A 25000-nucleotide genomic window follows, 5' to 3' on the forward strand; every position below is an offset into this window, starting at 1 on the left:
TTGCTTGGGATATTTAACACAACTACACACAAAAGACAAAACGACAAACAAGCAACCAAATACTCTATTTACACACATCCAATTATATAAACAAACAAATAAATCACGCGCGCGCGCGCGCGCGTGATTCTCACACACACACACCCACACACACGTCCGTCTACCTAATTCAACACCTCGACATTTTACCCGTCTATCGGTATCCACTTCCCATCCACAAAACACTCCCGACCGCCCCTTCCTTTCCTCCCTCAAATCCCCGACTTTCAAGCGCCCCACACATTGCATTTCCACCCGTCAACATTCCACAATAATGCACGGCAATTCTCGCTCCCCCCCTTTACAATGGACCTGCAACATGACCTCTGTTACCTCCGTTTCCTTCAACCTGCTCGTTTGAAATGCCATGCGCCTAGATCAGGCACCCCTGTCATGAGAATGCATGATACAATTCTCCCCCCTCCCATCCCCACCCTCACACCCCCTCCCTCCACTGCGTTCGCCAATCACATCCGGGAAATCTTCATCTCTTGCTGACATAATTATAATTATCTTTATCCTTTTTTATTATCATCATAATTATTATCAATCTTTATCATTAGAATTATAATCATTATCATTATTAATATTAATACTATTATTATTACCATCATCATCATCATAATCATCATCATTATCATCATTATTATCATGATCATCACCGTCATTTCTTTACCTTTACTTATAATTTTCTATTCTTTTCTTTCACATTTCCTTTTTCCTATTTTTAGTTACTCATTTTTTACGGTGTCTAAAACGAATCACGCCCGCAACGATAATTACCTCGAAAATACGCGAGATTACACTTACACATTAGGTTAATTCATAACGTTGGCGTCTGACGTACATGCATATCACATTCTACACAAAAGCTTTCTTGGAAGATCCATCCTCAAATCTTCTTAAAAAAAAGTGTAGGAAAGTAAATATTCACACCCCACATAAGATTCATTCCTCGAAAAAAAAAACAGCAAGAATAGCAAGAAGACGGTACAAAATTCTCGGTATCTCTTTCGCAGTTTCCCCTGAAAATGACCGTCCTTTTAAAACGAACGTGAATCAGCCGACCTGGACAGCTGGATTCCTGACCCAACTCTGGCGGAATTTCCCTCGCACTCTTGCATCAGCGCCAGGGCTCAACCTCGCCCCTATACACACACTCAAAACATGCATACGTACATTCACATTTCTATTTACATTCTACTTATATTCGCATACTCGCATCTACGTACATTTACACACACGTATTTACATTCGCATATCTACTTACATTCACTTACACATATCTACTTCAGCTGTACATTTACATTCAACATGCCTACATATGCACATCCGCATCGTTAGGCTTTCCCCCATCAGCTGAGATACCTAACACGTCAGATATTATGTCGTCATCACCCAAAGCAGTCTCTCTTCCCCTCCCCCCTCCTCCTCCTCCTTTCTCGGTCATCTGGCGAAGAGACTCGTCACCCCTTGCCTGGACCATCCCCTTCCACCCCCTTTTCCCCCGTAGACCTCCTCCTCCTCTTCCTCCTCTCATTTCTACTCACTTCTACCTCCTTCACCTCCTCATCCCTCTCCTCCATCTCCCTTTAACCCCCTCCCATCCCCACCCCCCTTTTTGTAACTCCATACTACTCCCTCTCACTCCCCCAGAACCCCTCCACCTCCCCCTTTCTCCCCCGTAACCCCTCCACCTCCCCCTACCTATCCCCTACAACCCCCCATCCTCCCCCCTACTTAACCCCTCCAGCCAAGAGTACTGTAGCTTGGGTACGTCCGCGTGGCGCCTTGCGTAAACAACAGGGCGAGGAGGGCGAGGAGGAGGAGGAGGAGGAGGAGGAGGAGGAGGAGGAGGAGGAGGAGGAGGAGGAGGAGGAGGAGAAGGAGGAAATGGGAAGATAGGAGGAGGAGGAGAAGGAGGAAATGGGAAGATAGGAGGAGGAGGAGGAGGAGGAGGAGGAGGAGGAGGAGGAGAATGAGGATGAGGAGGGCCCGTTGCCTCGCTCTCCCTATACCCATCATCCGGTTACAAGCAGCCTCGCCCTCTGCCTCTGCCTCTGTTCCTGCCTTAACATAACATGAGTCCTTCTCTTCCCCTTGCCTCAACACATGATTCTGCCTCTACCATTGTCTTTACATTTCTCTCGTCCTCTGCCGTAACATGCGAGTCCGTCTCTGTCCCTGTCTTAACGCATGCTTCTGTCCCTGCTCCCGTCGTAACATTTGCCACTTCCTCTGCCTTAACATCTGCCCTAACCTCATTCTCTTCCTCTGCCTACGCTTCTGCCTCAATATCTACTTCTACCTCTGTCTCTGCTTCTGCCTTGGTCCTTCTCCCGTGCTACGTAATGCACGTTGTTTACCATCGGGTCAAGAGCTGATTTCGTAAGCTTGGTCTATTTTGGAAATCGAGGTGATGGGGGAGGGGGGAGAGAGAGAGAGAGAGAGAGAGAGAGAGAGAGAGAGAGAGAGAGAGAGAGAGAGAGAGAGAGAGAGGAGAGAGAGAAAGAGAGAGAGAAAAAGAGAGAGAGAGAGAGAGAGAAGAGAGAGGAGAAGAGAGAGAGAGAGAAGAGGAGAGAAGAAGAGAGAGAGAGAAGAGAGAAAGAGAGAGGAGAGGAAGGAAAGAGAGGAGAGAAGGAGAGAGAGAGAGAGAGAGAGAGAGAGAGAGAGAGAGAGAGAGAGAGAGATAAAGAAGGTGAGAGAGAAGAGATGAGAGAGAGAGAAAGAGAAAGAGAAAGAGAAAGAGAAAAAGAGAGAGAAAGAGAAAAAGAGACAGAGAAAAAAAGAGAAAACCGCAAACAGAAAAGATAATGAAAAATGAACAAACAGATTAAAAAAAAGAGTAAAGAGAAAAAAAACAGAAAAACGGGAAAGAAAAAGAGACCGACCCAGCGTTCCAGTATCGCCTCCGAGTCCTCCTGCTACACGACCACAAAGCATCCAGGCCCTATGGAATGGAGGTCGAGGGAGAGCTTCCATTCCTGCATTTCCTTATAGAAACCTGGGCACCCGATAATAGGTCACTCTATAGGTCACGAGGTTTCGCTCCGGGGAGAGGTGTACAGAGCAATACATAATGTACAATTCGATAACAACAATAGTAGTAGTAGTAGTAGTAGTAGTAGTAGTAGTAGTAGTAGTAGTAGTAGTAGTAGTAGTAGTAGTAATAATAATAGTAATAGTAATAATAATAATAATAACAATAATAATAACAATAATAATAACAATAATAATAAGAAGAAATAAATAAAAAAGTAATAACAATAAATAAAAAAGTAATAATGATAATAATAACAACAAAAATAACCACATCAAAAAGAACAGTAAACAAAACCACCATCTCAAAACAATCATCGATATTAACTGTATCATCACGTCATCACAACTAAAATAATTCTAAAAAGAAAAAGAAAAAGAAAAAAACATCGAAACTTATCATCATCATAAACAAATCCTAAATCGGTGACTTCACCCCCTCCCCCCAAGCACGACTACACCGAGGCAGGCGACAACCACAAACACCACATAACACTCATACACATGACATGGCAAGATCGCAAGCAAGCAAGCACACAGGCAGGCTGACAGGTAGGCAGGTTGGCAAGCAAGCACACAGAAGAGAACAGAGCAACTGCGGGTCATGGAGTAAAATGGATGGAGGGGAAGGGGGGACAGGGGAAGGGGGACAGGGGAAGGGGGGAGAGGAGAAGGGAGGGGATAGGGGAAGGGAGGAGAGGGGAAGGTGAGAGGAGAGAGAGGAGAGGAGAGGAGAGGAGAGGAGAGGAGAGGTGAGAGGAGGGGAGAGGGGGGAGAGGAGAGGAGAGGAGAGGTGAGAGGAGAGGGGATGTGGTGGGGTAAAGGGAGTGCGGATGAAGCCACGGAGGGTTAGGAGAAGGGAAAAAGGGAGAGGGAGGAGAGGGGGAAGAAGGGAAAAAGGGAGGGGGAGGAGAGGGGGGAGGGGAAAGGGGAGAGGGGGGAGGGGAAAGTGGAGAGGAGGGGAGGGGTTAGGGTCATGGGCGGAGGCTGGCTGGGGAAGCGGGCCAGGAAAGGGCGGCATAGTTAAAAGGGATGGGGCCATGGCAGGGGGTTGGGAGAGATGGAGCCATGAGGGAGAGATGGGGGAGGAGATGGTGCCATGAAAGAGGAAGAAGGAGAGAAGGAACCACAGAAGAGAACTGAAAATGGGGGGATAAGGAGCCATGGTGCCATGAATTGGGGACTGGGAGAGAGAGGGAGGCGGGCCCTGCACCACGGTCGGAACAGAAAGCACGCGCGCGGGGGTGAGCACGGAATGGCCGCACTCCAGGTAGGCTGCAGGAGAGTGGAGATGGGCGAAGGAGGGAATAGGGAGGATAGGAGATAAAGGGAGGGGATAGCGGTAGTGGAGGGTTAAGGTATAGGTGGAGGAGGAGGAAACTGAGGGAAGGATGAAAAGCCAGAACAGGAGAAATAATTGGAAATTAATAAAGATGAGGTAGAGCAGCAGGAGAGGAGAAACAAGAAAAGAAACGAAAGAAACAAAGAGAATAGCAAAGATATGACAATTAATAAAATAGCAACAAACAGGAAAAGTAAGTTTAAGAAGAAAAGGAGGAGGAGGAGGAGGAGGAGGAGGAGGAGGAGGAGGAGGAGGAGGAGGAGGAGGAGGAGGAGGAGGAGGAGGAGGAGGAGGAGGAGGGGAGGAGGAGGAGGAGGAGGAGGAGGAGGAGGAGGAGGCGGCGGCGCCTGGGGTGAAGAGAGGGTCGGCCCCGATCAAGTTTTTCCCCGGGAGGCCGCGGCGGCGCCCCGGCCTGGCCCCGCTCCAACAACGTGTCGCGTAGCTGCAGGCCGAAAGGGTGAAGGGCCGTGGGACGCGCGCGCGCACGCACACACACACACGCACGGACATCACGTATGCATAGTCTAATAGGAACCCAAACTGTAGTGCAAAAAACATGCACACACACAAGCCCATCGACCGATAAATAGAGGGACAGACAGAGGCACAAATCCACACACAGACACAAACTCGCCGTCAGTTCATTCCGGAGTGCAGCGTCGGCCTCGCGCCAGAGAATCCCCAATGACACGGCTTCCATTTCCCGAAATCCGACAGGACCGTTCCATGAGCGAGACCATGAGCGCTCCCACGAGGGGGGAGGGGGGAGGCTCGCCGGGCGGAAGCGCCCTAAACGCACTGGCACGCGGCCAACTTCCCTTCGAATAAACATACGCACATGCGCGAAAATACACACATACACATACACACACACACACACACACACACACACACACACATTTTTAAATACTCACACAGGCACACACGTACGCACAAGCCCACGCACACGAACGAACGAACGAACGCACACCAGTAAAGAGCTACCGTCACGCAGTATCCAATGACTTTTTTCCCGATTTAAACCCTCCCTCCTCATCGAAAGTGGAGAGCGAACTGCGCCGTCATGCTAGCCCGACCTGGGAAAAGCCTCTCTCTTTCCCTCCCTCTTTCTCTCTCTTCATGACTCAGATGTCGACCACCGCCGCACGGCCCTTACGTCAGCCTGTCAGCTTCCCTTCCCTCCCTTCACCTCTCTTTTCCCCTCCTCCTTCCTCTTCCTCTGTTCTTCCCTCCATCTCCATCTCTCTCTCTCTCTCTCTCTCTCTCTCTCTCTCTCTCTCTAGAATCGCCTGCCAGAGGAAAGCTAAATATACACACCTGTCTGCGAATCTGACACCCTTCCGCCGCCTCGTGTGACGTGTTGACATGCAGAGGCGCTACACACAACACACACACACACACACACACACACACACACACACACACACACACACACACACACACACACAAACCTATCCGCTTGCAACAAACCCAACACCTATGCAACTTGTCCAAACCCTCACTCAGCCCTAAGACCTAACAACCGAACCCACCAATCAACGTCACACCAACCAAATCCTCCAGTCCTCATCATCCCCCAATCCCTCCCCCTCCAACCCCCCACCCCCACCCCCATTCACCCATCCCCTAATCATTAAAAGCAAAAACGAGGAACACGACCGTGAGCGAGACATGTTATCACAACAAACCGGCCGCGGCCATAAATGTTTACACTCGACAGCTCGAGCGTGTGCAAGTGGCCTGCATCAGCACAGTCTGCTTTAAGGCAGGAGTCGCCTGGCGTGCTTGCAAACTCTCGCTCAACTCGAACGTAGTGGGGGGTGAAGGGGGCGGGGAGAAAGAGTGGGGGGGACAGGAAAGGGAAATCGAGAGGAAGAGAGGACGAAGAGAGCGCAGGCGGTGAGAGGGAAAGGGGAAAAGAGAAAGAGAGATAAGATGATGGTGAAGGATAACTGGGGAGGAGAGGAGAGGAGAGCAAAAGGAAAGGAAGGGAAAGGAGAGGAAAGGAAAGGAGAGAAGAGAGGATTGGAAAGAGCAGAGAGGAGAGGAGAGGAGACAGCAGCAAAGAAGAGAGAAAAGAAGTGGAGGCGAGGTAAAGAGTAGAGAAGAGAGAAATAAAAACACAAAGAGAGACAAACCAAATCGGAGCAAGTTTGAACACACACGAACTAAAATCTGCAGGAAAGAACGCCCACAAATGGGAAAGAAATAAAGCCAACTCTGAAACAGGAGAGGCCCTGTGTTCATGGCATTCTCGAAACCAAAAGCCACGAAAATCAGCGAAACACCAGGACAAAAGACCACGCAAGAGTTATTTATAGGCCTCACATCAGCAGAATGATAAATACAAAACAAATAAAAACATAACTCAGTCTATTACGAATATAACAAAGACAGTGTTTTTCCTTTGCGACAGTAATTCCCAACACACACATACAATTAAAAATAAACAAATAAATTAAAATAAAAAATGATAAACGAAATATCTGATAAATATAGATATAATAATGATAGTAAACTGTGAGAGAGCTTCTCCTAAGGAAAGGTACAGCACCTTGAAAATTCCTCATTGAGGAAAGACACCTAATCTTATCAGTCAATCGCAAATATAAAGGATATAACTATCATCATAATCGAGGTGTGTAAACGCTAATTACTACACACGAAATAGCATACACAGACAATAGACTGGATATAAGGGGGGGGGGGGGGAAGTGCCACAGTAATACCAGAAAATTATAACAGTTAAAAAAAAAGGGTCTCCCACAAACAAGGTATTTAAAGCAACGATTGCAAGACCGGCACGCGTGAACATAATCTTGCAACAACCCGCCGCATTACGTGATATCACCTTTACTTCGCTCGCTTTGTGGACTGTAAGTTTGTGCTAGATAAATAATTCCTTCAGAGGACAAAGACAGGAGTGAGAGAGAGAGGAGAGGGAGAGGGAGAGGGAGAGGAGAGGAGAGGGGGGAGAGGGAGAGGGAGAGGGAGAGGGTGAGGAGAGGGAGAGGGAGAGGATGAGGGAAGGATGGAAGAAAAGAGGGAGGGAGAGGGGGAGAGATGGAGGGAGGGAAGGGGGAGCTGCAAGGAAGGAAGGAAGGAAGGAAGGAGGAGGGGGGAAAGGAGAAAAGGAAGGATACGAGGAGGAGAGACGGAGGGAAAGATGAAGTAGAGAGAAAAGGAGGACGAGGAGACAGAAAGCAAAGGTAAAAAAATACAGACAAAAGAAATGAGAGTTGATAGACATAACAGATTAAATAGAGGAAGAGACATACACAGATAAAGAGGAGAAACAGGGTGAGCGAGGAGAGAGCTGCAGCATCCCGTGTTAACCTATCCACAATCAATGAAAGGCAACACTGCGCCTGGGCCATAAATTCAAACCAAAATCCTCCTCTGCTACAATGACATACCTAAATATATATATATATATATATATATATATATATATATATATATATATATATATATATATATATATATATAACAACACACCAAAAAAATACACACCCATCTATATGATAAATAAAATAGAATAAAAAAAAGAACATCACTCCACATATTTTACTCAAACGACAAACCACGCAAGCACAAAAAGCACACTCAAACAAAACGAAACAACCACCCCCCCTTGACCCCCCCCCATTTTTAAACTTCCCCATCCTATACCCCCCCCCCCATCCACCCACGATACTCCCATCTACTCCAACCTCCTCTCTCCTCCTCCTTTCTCCTTTATCCCCGTCCTCTTATAACACGGAAATAGTAGTCAAGAGGTTAGGGGGCGGAGGAGCTGGGGAGGATAAGAGGGAGAGGGAGAGGAGGAATAAGAATAAGAATAAAAAAGAATAAGAGCCAGAAGCGGAAAGACGAGGCAAAGCTCAAGCAGAGCGCAGCGACGGGAGCGAGGGCGAGCGTGGGCGGAGAGCGGCCGAGCAGGTCACGATGGCAACCGAAGCCAGCCAGCGCCACCGAGTCACACCAAGCCAAGCCAGGCCAATAGACATTAGACCAGGCCAGGCGAGGCCAAGCGAGGCCAGGCGAGGCCGTGCAGCTTCCGCGGTGGGAGAGTAAATGTAGAATCGATAACCAGGCCCTCTCCTACCCCCTTCTCCCCCCAACACAATTACCCACACCTATTGCAAGTCGCTACCGCCATCCGGGCACTCTGATGTGGTTTGAAGTTAGCGCCTTCCCTTTCCTCCCGAGGATCACCCTCCCCCTTTCCTTCGCTTCTTTCTCTTTCGTCCTCCCTTCCCTCCCTCCCTCCCTCCCTCCATCCTTTACGCCCTCTCCCTTCCCTCCGTCCTTCTATCACCATTCTTTTTTTTCTATCACCCTTCGCTCTCTCTCTCCCTTCACACTCACATTCTTCCCTCCCTCCCTCCCTCCCTCCCTTCTTTCCTTCCCTTCCTTCCTCCCTACCTCCCACCGTTCCCCTTTTCCTCCCAACCTCCCACCTTTCCTCCCTCCCTCCCGTCCCTCCTTTCTCTCCCCCCCTCCCTCCCACCCACCAGCAGAAAAGCACAACCCCGAAACACCTGTCCTCCACACCCTCCTCACCCCCTTACCCCCCCCCGTGCCTCTCATCCCTTGGGTATCACCAAATCCATCTCCCAACATCATCTCTTTTGCAGCATCTTCATGGCAGCAAAAATAAATAAATAAATAAATAAATAATAATAAAAAATCAATAAATAATATATTCACACAACTCGAACAACCACGGAGATCTGGATTACAGGCCTATAAAGCATAATTTAGTGGAGTAACGAAAATTATCATAAGATAAAATACAAATAAAATTAACAATAACGATAACAATACAAAAGCTAAAGAGGAGCATAAAAAAAACAGAGGTAAAGACAAAGCAAAAGATGAAACAGACAATAAGAATAACCACAGTAACAACAACAACAACAACAAATCCATGACCGATCCTTGCACACGAAATTACCCTCTCTGAATGATCTCATCGCTACACGTGAATCGAAAACAAACAAACGGAGAGAGAAGCGCCGCCCACACTAGGCACCCGAATTAGCAGCTCAAGTCTTAATGAAATCCTTGGGTGCTGCAGCCGGCCCGGACAGATTTGTAAAGATCTCTTCCAACTTATGCTTAGCTAATGGTTGAAGCTCGAGATTGATTGCGGAAATAGTAGTAATAATCATTATAATACAACCATTATTACATAGCTTATACTAATTAATATGAACAGGTTTTCGCAAAGAATGTGTACAAATCAAATTCTTAAAATTTACAATAAACTAAACAATCCCTGAATCACGACACCACCACCACCCCCGCAGGAAAGGCAAATGACAAAGATAACACATACAAAAACAAATAAATAAATAAATAAATAAATAAAACGCAAAATGAAAAAAAAAAATTAAATCTAACCAAATACAAACAAACGCCAGAACCCATAAAAAACATACCCATAAAAAAAGGGAGAGAGAAAAAAATATATATACAAAACCAAGCAACCCAAAGAACCCAGAGTGCCACCGCCAGACGCCGAGTGCCACGAAACAGGAAGAAAGGACGCGACACCCAAAATAACACCACGGCGGCGGCGGCGGCATCTCTTGAGCGAAACGTTATCGGAGGCGGCGGCGGCGGCGGCGGCGGCGGCCGTGGAGGCGGAGGCGGTCGCGCGAAATAACCCCCTCATCCTCCTCCTCTAACTGTGGTCGGTGGCGATGAGTTTCTTCACCTCGCTTGCTTGGAGGGAGGGAGGGAGGGAGGGAGGGAGGGAGGGGGAGGGAGGGAGGGAGGGAGGGAGGGAGGGAGGGAGGGAGGGAAAGGGGAGGGGAGGGAGGGAGGAAGGGGAGGGAGGGAGGGAGGGAGGGGAGGGAGGGGAGGAAGGAAGAAGGAGGAAAGCAAGGAAGGAAGGAAGGAGGAGAAGACGAAGAAAGAGGAGCAGGAGTAGTACGAGGAGAAGTAGAAGAGAAAAAAGGAGAAAACTAAAGACAAACCCCCGGGAATTTCCTTTCTATGAGTCATCGATTGTGGTTAGTGTCGGTGTTGTTGACATAATAGTTAACCTCATTTGTGTTCCCGCTGCGGTCAGCATCGACAAGATGATCACAACTATTATGCTTATCATTACTAGAAACTAATAACATTACAGTCATCATCCTAATACGGTCACAATAGAATCATCATTACTCGTAAAATGTCATCATACGCAAGTAACAATCACCATTGCATTCATCATCAAGCACCAAGTAACATGAATAACAGTATCGCTAATAACACACACTCCATTATCCAAAGCACCTTCATCATCAAGTCATCACATGTACCACACCACCATTAAGAACAGCAGGCCTTCATACGAGCAAAGTAGGCCTATATTGCAATCCGCTTCGGCCCTAACGTTGCACCACCTGTCAAAAAGTAAACGTCATGTGGCGCGAGAGAGGTTGCCGACCTTACAACTGCACGCGAGCCAGCGATCGAGCGATGCAAAACCCAAACCACTGGCAAAAAGAGAAAAAAAAGGAGGAAAAGAATTATCGAGGATATACATCGTGTTACCAGGAACGAGCATACAGTAAGGGAATAACGGAGAAAAACGATTTAAAAAAAATGTAAAACTGTTTCCAAGCAAAGTCGAGCAAAATTCCTCTCCTTGATGCTGCTCGCCACCTCAAATCGCGCTTGGGAAATCGCCTGCGACTCAAAGCATTAACCCAGTTATTTGATTATTTTCTTTTGTGTCTACGCAGTGATGTTCTGTAGTGAAGAGCAGCTAGTGACAGTGCAATTAATACTTTTCAATATCTTCAAGGAAAAGAATTAATTATTTTCTCTACTTCATGAAGCCTGCATCCTACTTTATATGATGTGCAAAACATACTTAGTCTCCCAGTTCCATGTCAAAACAACTCAAATTAAATAACCTTTGCAAAAATTATGCAAGACTCATTAGACTACGTATATACACACAAAAAAAAATATATATATATAAAATATAATCACTAGCCTATATTCCTGTAAAACTTGCATTGTTTCACTGACTTCGGCGTAGTTCTAAATATACTGATATTTTACTGACCATATAAGGCGAGAAAAAATATACAAACCATTTGCATGCATATGTGTATCCATATGCAAGTATGTGTATATTAATAGGCATATGTATACATTTACATGTGGATAGAACACATACACATCTTGAAAGTTAGTGCAAGTCCTAAAACTACTACCCCAAAGTGAGGAAAAATAATCAGCACTATTTAGCTGCATTGCCTTTCTAAGTAACATTAATTAAAGTCTTTGATGTACCTGTTCACATGCGGGTACATTTTTTTTACATGTTTTCGCCCCAAAACCCCACTTCTGCAAGGGTATCTGCTTAGATTAACATATAATACATTTAAAAGGATGGACAGACATCACCATGACATTCTTACATTCTTTAATGAAGTTGTTATTTTAATAAATGTCACCATCCGTTTGATACTGATTCGCCAGAATCAAACTGGTCTTCTGAATTGTCAGTTTTAGATAAGAATGGTTAATAATCAAAATATGATGGCTCCTTCCAAGAATTCCTAGAATAATGTATATCTTTCAATCATATCTACATTTACAGAAAAGATGACTAAAACCATTTACATAAATCACACATAAACAATATTTAAGACTGGCAAATTGGCCTTCAACTGAATCTCAAATCAAGGCGTTTCGCTACCTACACATTTTTTTTTTTTTTTATGATGATGACGTTAAGAAAATAAACATGCCTTCAATTACCAAGTCTGCTTGAAGGTTAAACTTTAAAAAGTGGTAGAATAAACTTACACCAATCATAGTTCACACTCTCACTTTTCAAAAGCTCCCAGAATTTTGCCAAGAAAAGTTTGTTGGGGAGTTAGGCCTCTATAGTTGCTACGCGCACATCCTAAACTCAAGCCTTGTATAGAGACCTAGAGTGATGAATTTAATTATGCTCACACACACTCTCTCCTAGGCCTATGTGGGTGGTGAATTGGTGAAATCGCATACCTCCACCCAGCAACACCTTGGACACCACCATCCAGGTGAGATCTGTCAAACTACCTCCCACCGTTATCCCCGTTAAGCGAACATTTGGTTTGGGAATTTCCGTCAATTTTGATAGATAAAGCGAATAAAAAAACATGACGTCACCACATACCTCACCAACCATTGCCTCCGACCCAGTCCCCCGAAAGTCATGCACAGTTCGGACACTTTCCACGCCATTTCTGACCAAAAAAATAACACCTGGAATTCGCCTCCATACATTACCTCGAAACGTCGCCGGTTAATTATCCAAGGCCCAACCATTCTCGCACTCATAAATCCCAAATGAACACCACCACACTGAATAAACAGTAAAACTGGCTGCGTATTTGCCCGGAGAAAGTCTCAAAAAGTCTCCAAGTCTCCTTCACGCTTCTGAACACAAAAGCTGCCAGGCTGTTTCCCCGTTGTGACCTTCCCCTTAAACACTAACTGGAAACTGCGAACGCATCTGTATGGCATAATATTTTGAAGTTGGCTTTCAAATCCCTTGTATTTTGTGGTTTCTCATTGGTTCGTGTAGTTGTCCTAGAGGTCTGCACACTTTCGAGAATGTGACGGAGCTATTATTTTTACTTCGGTTATAAGTTAATGTGATAACAATCTAATCGTTGATTTTGGCAACACTTCAGACATGTTTGGCAGACAGGGTTCCAATTAGTCTTACAAATATATCATTATCTACTTGACTTGCATCCCCATTTTAAGTGCTTTCGAACGAAAAACCACCGCAATGCAGATTTACGCGTACGTCACTTACATATATCTCCATTTCTAGGCCATAACCGTTACGAAAATATACCATGAACGAAAAATGTATAACTGGCATCTCCAATCAGCTGGTCGGGCCGGTCGACTTTAGGGTGTACCAATCGGCGATTTTATTTAAAATTTTCTCACCAAACCACCGACCAAACTCGATCTCCTTTTCACACCAAAACACGTAGGACCTATTACGGAGTTATTAAGCTTACCTAAAAATAAACCAACCGTCATCTGTGTACCATAAAGGCAGACAATCCAATAATTACAAAGCAGCAACTCCGGCCATCAGTATTGCTCCTACAGCCTGACTTGTGGAAATCACAACTCCTGTATTTAACCAAGTCACACGGTGTTTCCAATAAGCAGATACTTTTATACCAAATTCCGCTTCCATTATTTGAGAGCAGAGATTTAACTTCATTAATCATACAATATGTAAGTTTATCATATTACCGATTACGATTTTATGTTGGAATGTCCTACAGGAAAGCCCCTATCCACACCTGGGAACAATACCGTTATTAAACAAGTTTTCATCGGTTAGCATAACATGAGAGTGACCGTCATGGAACGTCAGTAGCGACTCCCCAGTTTCTCTCCCCGGACGACGACACGTGAATAGAAAAAAAAAGAAACATGACAAGAGAAAGACAAAAAACGAAGACCAGGGGTCACTGAGGTCGAATATCAATGAAAGGCGTTCGAGTCGAGTCGTATGATAACTTCCTAAACCCCGACATTCTAAAACGAAACAGTGAACATACGACAACTGCCAACCACACAAACCCACAGCCACAGTAAAGACGAAAACACACCATAAGGAATATCTTTGGTCCTAATTCCCCTAAACCAGACGAGTAAATGCGTGACCATCCGCACGTGCACACTCCGCGCCTCACTCTCATCCCCAAGCTGGTGGTTGATGCCAAAAGCAGGACACGTAATAATGCGTTTCCTTTCGTTAACGTTCCTCATGTATACGTGGGGGGGGGGGGGTACATATAAGAAGGTTGATCTTCGTGCACGTGCACAAAGTGATTTGGGGCAAGATAGGTAAACCACCAAGGATTTTTTCGTCTTAGAAATATGCCACAAAAATGATATTACTGTCACGATTCATGAGAACATTGCCCGTTAAAACAATGCAGATAATGCCACAAATCAAATTGCGAATTGTGCCACCCTATTCGATGCACTTCATTTAAAGGCTGCGCTAGCTGAATCACAGCCCAAATCTAGAAAAAAGGAATATGTCGAGGAAGTAAGCTATTTATAGACCGAGCAGAGAGAGTGAAGAGGAGAAAAGGAGAACTAGCGGACTCATATTTAACCTGAATATGTTATTTTCATCAACTAATTTATTTACACACACACACACACACACACACACACACACACACACACACACACACACACACACACACACACACACACACACACACACACGTTCATCCGCCCGCCCGCCCCCACCCAAACACTCACCCCCTCCCCACCCACTCACCCTCACCTACACCCACTCGCCCTCACCCTGCGCGCACACAGTGAATCAATGCCGCTTCAGCAGAGGAATGCCACCGCCACCTGAGAAGCATCACTCAACCACACTGCCAAGAGCCAACCACCTACGCTCTCGTTCAACGTCTCTCCCCCCCACCCCCACCCCCCACGCCCACACATTGCAATCTCTTCCCAAATTACGGCGCCTGTTATGCCTACGACGCAAGTCCAAGCCAAACTACCATTGCAATTGAAAGAATTCAAAGGCCTTGGGAAGCACGTCTTTTTTCCCCAAAAAGGAATGAAATTTTGGTTCTTGGTTTTGTTTATATCTGCATCATCAGGTGGAAAAGATGTTTTCGAAATATTAAAAAAAAATACAGATAGACAGACGTGCAACGCTGCGTGACGGCGGAAAACTCTCTGAAAAAAAAAAACTTATTTTCAACTAATTTCATTCAGTATTCTCATTCTGCATTTTCTAATTCTCTCTATTAGCTTTACAGAAATTATCTACAGATCAAGCTCTCATCACCCCCGCCCCTCCCGCTCTAATTATAACATTTATACTATGATTGATGATTGATGATGATGATACAAATGGCAATAATAAAAAAAAATAACAACAATAAACGGAATAAAAAGCGGATTGGCAATCCTTACAACAACAAAATGCAGGTCTGTAACCTTTCCCTGGTGAAGAGTCGCCCACGGTCTCTCTCCATCACACGCCCTTAAAAAAAATGGATGTGTGTGTGTGTGTGTGTGTGTGTGTGTGTGTGTGTGTGTGTGTGTGTGTGTGTGTGTGTGTGTGTGCGCGCGCGCGCATGTGTGTGTGGATTACGCATTTATGCATTTCTGTACTTATGTACGTAAAAGTATATGCATATATGAATGTGTGCGTGTGTGCACGTATCCACATATATTTGTACGAATGTATGCATATACGTCTATACACGCATGTATCCGTGGTACTCGCTCTATGAAGGTCAAGGTCTCGAAATCTTTTAACGCCATAACTTTCCGCAGGTCGGCCCGCGGTTCATCGGTCACCCGCCGCCGCCGCCGCCGCCCGTGGTGGCCATCCGCTCGATAACTGGGTGTATGGCAGCCCTTGTTTAGTGACCCACAGGCACCGAGTTCCGAGAGCTTCCACCTCCCTTCCCACTGGCCACCCTCACCCTCTCCTTCCTCGCCCTCTCCAATTCTCAACTTCTCTCTATCATCGCACCGTTTCCAGTGTTATTTGTGTAAAGCAGAACGGTCTAATTGAGTAAAAAATATAATTAAAACATATCAATAAATATGACATTTTTAAATCGGACAAAAATCCGTATCTTTTTTTCCGCGCTGAATACGACCCTAAATGTTCAATCATTCTCTCTCTTTTTTTAACCCATGTGACTTTTACAGAAATCGATGTTTAAATCCCTCGGAAGCGACCGCCTTTCAGCCTCATGCCAACGTAACCAGGAGCCTAAAATAACGATCCCGCCGTGCAACATTCATTGGAGAGACATTTATCAAATATTCCACAGGTCTTCTGGTCACAGAGAGCTCGCGGAGATGTGGCCCAATCGTACTGCGTGCGTGCTGGTGAAGCCCTCTTCGATAACCAATAGCTAGGCGATATATATATGTATGTAACTGTCTGTTCATTTAACTCTTGTAACTCAATTTATTTCCCAGTCGATGCAGAACTCGACTGTTCTCAAGTTGAATACATTTGGAATAGCGTCCCTCTCCCACACCCTCACTCCTCTCCTCCCCTCTCTGCTCTCTTCCCCGGGCCTCCCTCCTACTCCCCAAGCTTTCCCCCTCACCCCCACCCCACCCCCACACACCTCCTATACCAACCAGGCATGTGTACCCTGGAGCGATGGTGAACAATTCACACCCTCCGCATCCTTGTTGATCGACCCCGCCGGCGTCTCGTTGCTATGGCAACCCAGCTGATATTTTCTTCCTCGGGCAGAGTTGCCACATAGTTCGTTTCTTCGCCGCATGCATAAATGAGGGGTTTTAATTAAGCAGGAGAGCACAAGCGGAAAGGATCAGACCACCTTTCAATCCGTGAAATTGTCCCCAATCAATTAAAAGCGCTGCTAGGTTGAAAACTACGATGAACACTCGACTAAAAATGAAAATCGAAGAGAATCTCCACATCGCCAGTTTGGCAGAGACCGGCCATCTCCCGGCAGATCAGGGAGTGCGGTTGTACAGAGCCATCCCAACTATGCTCGGTTTCTACATCTCAATTGTAAAGTTACCACACACCATTATATCATCCTTTATTGCAGCGTTAATGAACCCACCACACATCTAGCACGCCGCAGGAGCAGACTCAAATAAACCCTTAGCAAAAATGACCAAACCGCCTCGCGATCAAATGACCAAACTTTTCTAAACAAAGTGGAACCTGCATCTCCGGAATGGGTGTCGTAAAAAAAGAGAGAAGAGCGGCGCCCCAGCCCACGCTCATTAGGGTGCACGATCCCCTTCAGCGAGGCTACCCAGCTTGACGAGATGGAGACGAGCGATGCGGAGAGACGGCACACGGATACAACTGCACCGTGGGGAATACTAAACCTCGTAACACGAAGGTTTTCTCTCGCATGCAAATAATCGAACTAATCTCATCCCCCCTTTTATGGCGAGCCGGAGAAATGCCAGACAGATCGCGCAGCAGAAGGAAAACGATTTCGCCAAATGACAAGCGCAACTGCAGTCTGTGACAGGTTTATCAATCGTGCAAGGACGAATGGGATGGTGCTCCCTCTGCCTCGCAACATCAAGTTTAATCAACCGCAATCAAATACGAACGATACTTAAAGTGGTGCTCCTCTGTCTATCTGTTTTCTTCTTAAGGCACACCTCAAGGTCTCGACCATCACGCGAGCAGAAAAAAAATAGACGGCTAATGACCAAGCGCGGAAGTCTCAACTATGTACTTGCGGTTAAGAGTCCCAACCCAAGTGGACTGCAGCCCCGACTCTCGCCTCGCTTCGACCTGCCCTGCAATGAGCGTCCGAATATTTAGCACGTGATTTTTGGCCCGTCAACTCGTAGCGCTTCTAGCTCAGAGGACCACCTTACCCCGCGTGGCAGAATGGACAGATCCAGAGAGGTCGAATCCCCGTAGGTCTACTTGGCCGGCATGAAATGGCCTCCCCCAGGGGGTTGTGTGCGTATCGATCCCCTCTCTCCTGGAACAGCTGACCCGTTTACGCAGCCTATTACGGATCGGGTCGGCCAAGCTTTCCTGAGCTTACTCACTCTCAACTAGCCCGATATATACGCTATCATATCTTATCATTAAAGCTATGGATATGTAATACGTTATCTATAGAATTCGTGGGTTTTAAACTCTGATAATGGCCAATCTCTAATGTGTATTTCTGTAGTCGTGAGTTAATGTGCTGGTTACATGACTCGCTGCCAAACGCCAAGGGAGACAATGCTAATGAAAAGACAACCCGTTTCACCCAGTCCCTCGGATTATAAAGCCTTACTCTAACAAGCGACTGCAAACACAATGCAGCATTCATACCATGTCCCAAAATACACCGAAACAAACCCTGAAACTAACATTCAGCAAGCCAAAATAAATATTAACATTGAAAAAATAATAATAATAAAAAATAATAATAATAATATTCTTTCTCTACCTCTCCCTCTCCCTCTCTCATTCTTATTCTCTACCTTTCCCTCGCTCTCCCCACCCTCCCATACTGCGATGCGGTCTGCTACTTTGATCGATCTCTCGCTGGTCGCTATCGCCCTCATCACCATACCCTCCCCCAGCCGCGTCTGCTCCCTCGCCCGCGACCACTCGCCTTATCCCCGAGGGCGAAGCGCGTGTACTCGTTTCCGAAATGCTGGAAATGAATCGTTATTTCATTTCCTACGAGAGCATGCACACCGGCAGTTGTTAGGAGTCAGTGGGAGCTCCTGAGTAAAGCTGGAGTCGTTCGGAAGCGTCCCTGAGCGCAGCCATGGAGGTGTGCTAACGAACATATCTGCGGCGACAGAGTGCGGTGCTACAAGCGATGATCCGGCAAAGTGGTTCGTTGCAGAGTACCACAGCATTTTTTAAAAATAAAATCTCAGTTTTGCAGCGTGCTCTGATGATGAGACTTTTAATTACTCATTCCCTTCGAAGTCATAATCGCTGAAAAAAAATCCAGAGACAAACATGACAAAGAAGACTCACTGCTGTAGGGGAAAAGGCTATCACATTGAGGTTTTCAATTTGAATGAGTGAGAAGAATTGGCTGTCCATAGCTTGCTCTTGGCTGCTGTCGGAAAACCAAAATTCATTAATGTATAAAAGTTTATTCACAAATAACGCATTTACTCCTTATAAATGCAGCAACGTCCTTTTTTTTCTCGACGATCTATAGGGGAAAATAATCACAGATGCTTGATCCATCACACCGCGAGGATGCTGCTTCTGAAGATGACTCGGGAGATGGGCTGAGCGCTCGCGTTGGCTGCGGTTGCGAGGAGACAGGCGACCCGCGGACTTCGAAGGTGAGGATGCGAGGCTGAAGTGAGGTTGAAGTTCGGTCGATGAGGGACCCGTATTACTGCGAGGAAAAGACTGAAGGAAGGCCGGGGAGGGGACGGAGGGGGAGGGGACGGAGGGGGGGGGAAGAGCCGACTGGCGAGTGCAGCCTCTTGAGGGGGTTATGAATTCTCCTTGAACCTCTAACTTCACGTCGTCCGGGAGGCGTTTGAAGTGAGGCAAGAAACTGAGCAAGAAATGCCTGTCTGGATCGTCGAGGTCCCTTTCTCGCGCTTTCCTCTCCTCGCTCCTTGCCAGCGCGTGGAGAAGCTGCCCCTCGGCGCTTCCCTCCTCTTCGGATGCGCTGGAGGAGGAAGAAGGGGAGGAGGTTCTCCGCTGATTTCGTGGAGAAAGGGGGAAAGGGGCGCTTTCCTCTTCCGATTCGCACGAGGGGATACCTGGCTCTCATCTCCTGGATTCCTCCCCTCGGCTGGCCCTTCCCGATCAACCTCCTCCTGTTGTTGCTGCAGCTGCGTCGCCTCGCAGATCGGCAGCAAAAAGAACAGCTGTCTGAAGTACATGTATTTCTTCCTTCCGGTTTCAGCTGTCGAGGTGGCCTTGGCCTTTCAGACCTTCGTCAGCTCTCTTCTGAAGGAGTTTCTGAAGCTCTTCCACTTCCGCTGCAGGTCCACGGCTGGAAGGAAGGGAGAAAATCAGCCATGGCGCTGTGGAGGTTTCTGGCTCCTCATAACAGTATTTTATGATAATTGAGCAATACAATAGTATTCGCTGCTTCGAATATTTATTTCAGTTTTTTTTTCCCAGTGGATGCCCATTCATAGAACAACTAAATAAATGAGAGCTGTGACTGAAGTAATAATCTTTTGATTCATCTTTTCAAAAATAAAATGAGAACCAGGATAAAAGGAATTTATATGAAAACAGAATCAGAAACACACACCTGCTTTATTTTCCTCAGCGAATCCATTTGAAGTCTGGCACGAAAATGCCATACGAGCTCTTCCCATGCCTTCCCTCTGGACAACTTACTGGCTGTCTCCATCGCATCTGGAGTCCCATATCGCTGGTCGCCTTTTCTACTTCAATGATAAACTGGTCTGCATCAAACTCGCCATCGTAAATTGCAGCATCAAGTTCTTCGCAAAGCAAGTCCCAAGGAACAACTGGCCTGGTGGCGTCGCCGTCCAGTGGCGTGACTCAACCAACCCTGCTGTACGCCACGCAGTGGACCTACCTCTGACGGGCAACTGCGTCTCTCTGACACACAGGCCAGTGACAATGCCCACAGGCTTTTCCCGATTAGTAGTAAAGGAAGGATAGAATGGTTCGTCTATACGCTTCTGTACATCAAAGCTTTCCACACGGACCACTTTGCATCATCCCTGCATTGCTGGCGCACACGACTTCGGTGGCGCTGCTCGGTAGCGCCGCCGAGTGATCCATCCGCAAACGCCCTAAAGCGCCTTAATGTACTGATTGTTTGTATAGCCATTTCTCTGATAGGTATTCTTTTTCTTTATTACTTCCATATAAAAATTGGAGGGAAATGCTCAGCAAATTACTTTCAAACGTTCTTTCGAAGTCGTGAAGCTGAAAGTTCTCATTTTAAGGCCTTGTCGGTATCTCACCCAAACAGCTGTTCTGGCGGAGTTGCCATCACGCGGTGTTTTATAAATTTCCGCCCCTGAATTTCCACTTCCAGAACAAATCACAGTGACATTACGGGGCATTTTATTGGAAAAAAACATTTAGGAAATACTGCTCCCCCAGAGTACGTACATCGCCTCGGGAGTCTTACTAGGCTTGACCGATTATAGCATACAGTGCTAATTTCGACCCGCCACGATAGCATCACCTCATCAGCTATTTCTTACCTTGCTCGAAATGGGGGTAACAAAATCTCTAAACAGGTTGTGGTATATGAATAGATTGTGTTATCATGAGCAACCATAATTCACATTCCCACTCGCTCTCTAAATAATAAATATTTATATAAAACGTGCATACACACTCCCAACTAACTTTCACTGGATAAAATGTTTACACATTAAATACCTGTCCATCTGCATTGGTTGACCTTTCAAAAATACATCAATATATATAGCTTGTCGCGCCTTCGGTCTATTGCCAATCTAAGACAAAGAAAGTTTTTGCGCTCAAACGTTTGTTAATGAAACAAAAGAGAAAATCGCAAAACGTTTTCAATCATATTTATTGTGATGTACGATAACTTCGAAAGCATAGCGCTGTCTGGGTACGATAATAACCAATTATTTAATTGATTTAGTAATTAATCTATCATATGGCACGTTTACTGGCATCACCGGTTTTATTGACAGTAAATATATAATTCTAATTGATATTAGGAAGCCTTCAAATCTTCAAACAAGACATTTTTTCAGCCCCCGAGGAACAAATATAAGTTGCCAAGTACTATTTTCCGGTCAAATACTACATTTTTTTCTAAACAGGAACTCATTCTTTCACATCGCATTGAAAATATAAAGAGTGGAGTATGTTCTACCTTCCGTATGGTGTAGGAGTAAAAAGAAAATTGTATGACAGACTACCCTTTCTGAAACATTTCCCAATATGCACCACACACCGGCACAACAGACCTGCCAAATACCCCATTATTATTTTTTTTTCTTCCTTCTTACTAACCCCATTCTCAATAAAGAATAAAATCCCCCCTCCATATAAAGCACTCCATCCACCAGTACATAAATCCAAAATTCAAGTTCACACCATAAAAAAAAAAACCTAGAAAAGAAAAGAAAAACCTCATACGTCCGCCACCACCGCACGCAGACCTGCCAGCTGTACGCCGGAGAAACATCTCGTACGACCTCGTCATTATATAACTTTAAGGCACGTGAGTCCAACGCAGCAGGTCACGTGTGGAGTCTCGTGCCAAGAGCTAGGGTGCCATTTCGTCCAAGTTTGTATGACTTTATGGGCACGCCAGTAGAGAGGGGGGGGGGTATACGCGGATGGGGTGGGGGATTAAATTCAAGAGAAGGAAGTGCAGACAAAATACTTTCAGGGGAGGGCGTTTTATATTTAATACAAGGTCTGGTTCAAGGTCGATAGTTGGCTGTGGCAATATTTTTTGCGTTTTATATATGGTTAGAAAAGCAATATGGCCATGATTCTGTGATGTGTATGAACTCCACTCTTGCTCTGTAATTTATCAATTATCATGTAAATATAATGAACGCAATTAACATTTTTAATAAAAGATGGCTTTAAGTCGATATATGAACAGACTCATCGATATTACCTGCTGAAGCATCAACAATAACATAATAATAACAGAAACGCCAGGGAGTAACTACAAAACACAACAAAAAATAACATCATCAACTACCACCACCACCAATAACAACAAAACGACCCCGAATCCCTCTCAGAAACATCGAATTCCACCCAGAAATCCCTCTCTTTGCCCGAAACATACACCCTCCTTGCAATCTCCCCTTCCCCCCATCCCCCTTCTCCCCACCCTCCCCCAAACCTTCGCCCTGGCAACAAGGATTCCGAGCCATTCTGACCCATTCACATTCCCATCGCCGGAGTCACCTTCTTCCGCACGTGACCTTCCGCGGTCGTATGGTCCGTTCGTCCGTCCATTCGGCAGGGAGGCAGGGCCCTGTTCCTCCCGTCGACACGTGACTTGGACTGCACATGCGGAACAGCGAGTAGGAATCGCCGCCCTCCTCCTCCTCCTCCTCCCCCCTCCTCGTCTACTCCTCTACCCATATCATAACTCTTACCCGAACCTCTACCCCTTCCCCTATTATTATCCCATTTCTCTTTCTCATACTTTTTCCTCCTCATCCTCCTACCCCTCCCTCCCTCCCTCCTTCTCCCCCTACCGCTCCCTCTCCCCCCCATGACGTCAACTTCCTTCACAAAATTATAAAATGAATTCCCCACCAAGACCATGTTTCTAAAATCGTTAATGGTACCAAAGCTAGATTGGAGCTTTGCACAACGATATACTTTTCTTCATCCTCCTCCTCCTCCTCCTTATCATCATCATCCTTTCTTGCGCCAGAAGAAATAACTTGGAAGATGAAATACTGTCAGATAAAAAGAGCCTGGATATAAAGTTAGTCGGGTTTTACGCGAGGACGGACTTTCCGCTGTCGGGAATAGACAGTTACGCTAAGGCATTTCGAGGAAAAGCTGTGAATGGGTGTGCTTGCTTGCATGTGCGCATGTTTGTTTACATGTGCAAGTATGTCTGCTTTTATGTTTGTGTGTTTGTCTCTATATGTGTGTATTTACGTGCATGTGTACGCTGTTAGCTTGCCTGTATAGTTATATTTTCTTCCCATATGTATGTTTACTTACTTGAGTTTGTTTGCTTGTATAAAACCGTACACTTACTAATGTATCTGTTTAGCATGTAAATGTATTTCCATGTGCGTGCGGGTGCCTTCACAATGCACACACACAAATCTGCCTAGCTCCTTCACGCCAAAAACACACACAGTGAAAAACTCAGAATAAACCCTCATACACACACACACACACACCCTTCCGCCTCTGCCGCTTCAACCAGTGCCATGCCACCGGATCTTCGAAAGTGCGGTTCTGAATCCCTCTCCATTCGGGTTAAACCGGCGGCGAGCGTAAATGTTGTCACCTGAGCCCGCCACTTCATTCCGGAATAGGGAGAGCAGGGTTACAGGGGGGAGGTGGAGAGGGGAATTTTTAGGCCTACTGTTGTGGCGGATTCCGGATTAAGAGAGGGGGGTAACTTCACTATTTCTGTCACCGATATAGAGAGGGAGGGAGAGAGAGAGAGAGAGAGAGAGAGAGAGAGGAGAGGAGAAGAGAGAGAGAGGAGAGAGGAGGGGGAGGAGAGAGGGAGAGAGAGAGGAGAGGAGAGAGAGAGAGAGAGAGGAGAGAGAGAGAGAGAGAGAGGAGAGAGAGAGAGAGGAGAGAGAGAGAGAGGGAGAGAGGAGAGAGAGGAGAGGAGGGAGGGAGAGAGAGAGGGAGGGATGGAGAGAGGAGAGAGAGGGAGGGAGAGAGAGAGAGGGAGAGGGAGAGAGAGGAGAGAGAGGAGGGAGGGGGAGGGAGGGAGAGAGATAGGGAGGGAGGGAGAGAGATAGGGAGGGAGGGAGGCCAGACTGGAAATTTTGTGGCGCGCGCACAATATTATAAAATAAATAAAAATATACGTTATGAAAATAAAAATAAATTATATACATATATGTGCATTCTGTAAACCAGTTGGCTGTAATCACTTGGTAGCTTAACTAGATACACATAAAAGAAATGAGCAAATAGTTGAGACATCCCTACTTACTCCGTTTTCTTTGACTTCCTCCTCTCGCAGGATAAACTTAATCATTTAATATCACTAGAGGTGTTTCGGATCCAATATTATTAAAAAAAAAAAAAATCGTCTGTCACTTTTGACAAAATTACCGTCATCTTGAATATCACCAAGCATAATATACATTTGCAGGCCTATTTCGTAATCAGTCGAGAGTGATTTAAGAACTGTAGTATTTAATTATTCCAAAGTATATAATCTAACATGACGGGTATATTTTGGGAGGCGTTCTTCGATAACATCCAACTGACAAAGACCAACCTCAAGGTTTAGAAAGTTCACACTTGAAAAGCTACTCTTACCTTACTTAAAATCAACCAAAAAATAGTTAACAAAACGGTTATTCCTTATCTAATATAAATAAAGCGATGGACAA

At 45.8% G+C, this 25000-nt stretch overlaps 2 protein-coding genes and 1 pseudogene across 5 annotated transcripts in view; 1 reads left to right on the forward strand and 2 right to left on the reverse strand.

The window, feature by feature from the left end:
• LOC119584252 (serine/threonine-protein kinase VRK1-like) overlaps window positions 1-25000 on the reverse strand; it is a 102001-nt gene that overhangs the window by 75600 nt on the left and 1401 nt on the right. The window contains exon 1 of one of the 4 annotated variants that reach the window (XM_037932780.1): window positions 12710-12894. The exons of 2 other annotated variants lie outside the window; for them this stretch is intronic. The gene's annotated coding sequence lies outside the window, so the exon portion shown is untranslated. Of the gene's footprint in view, window positions 1-12709; window positions 12895-25000 lie in introns of those variants that run through there. One more of the 4 variants, XM_037932797.1, reaches the window with a different exon arrangement.
• LOC119579381 lies at window positions 8369-16068 on the forward strand. The gene is made up of 4 exons (XM_037927162.1): window positions 8369-8485; window positions 12276-12356; window positions 13523-13684; window positions 15776-16068. The coding sequence occupies exons 1-4, from the start codon at window positions 8369-8371 to the stop codon at window positions 15866-15868; spliced, it is 453 nt and encodes a 150-aa protein (XP_037783090.1). The 3' UTR covers window positions 15869-16068.
• Window positions 19143-21004, reverse strand: LOC119579385 (annotated as a pseudogene).

This window comes from Penaeus monodon, chromosome 2 (genome assembly GCF_015228065.2).
Source record: "Penaeus monodon isolate SGIC_2016 chromosome 2, NSTDA_Pmon_1, whole genome shotgun sequence".
Classification (NCBI taxonomy): domain Eukaryota; kingdom Metazoa; phylum Arthropoda; class Malacostraca; order Decapoda; family Penaeidae; genus Penaeus; species Penaeus monodon.

Excerpts from the sequence above, each read along its gene's own strand:
- LOC119579381 (XM_037927162.1), top strand. The coding sequence starts at position 8,369 with ATGGCAACCGAAGCCAGCCAGCGCCACCGAGTCACACCAAGCCAAGCC. Across the intron at positions 8,486-12,275 it reads GAGGCCGTGCAGCTTCCGCG|CTCCCAGAATTTTGCCAAGA; the intron begins GTGGGAGAGTAA and ends ACTTTTCAAAAG. Across the intron at positions 13,685-15,775 it reads CTTCATTAATCATACAATAT|GTCGGCCCGCGGTTCATCGG; the intron begins GTAAGTTTATCA and ends AACTTTCCGCAG.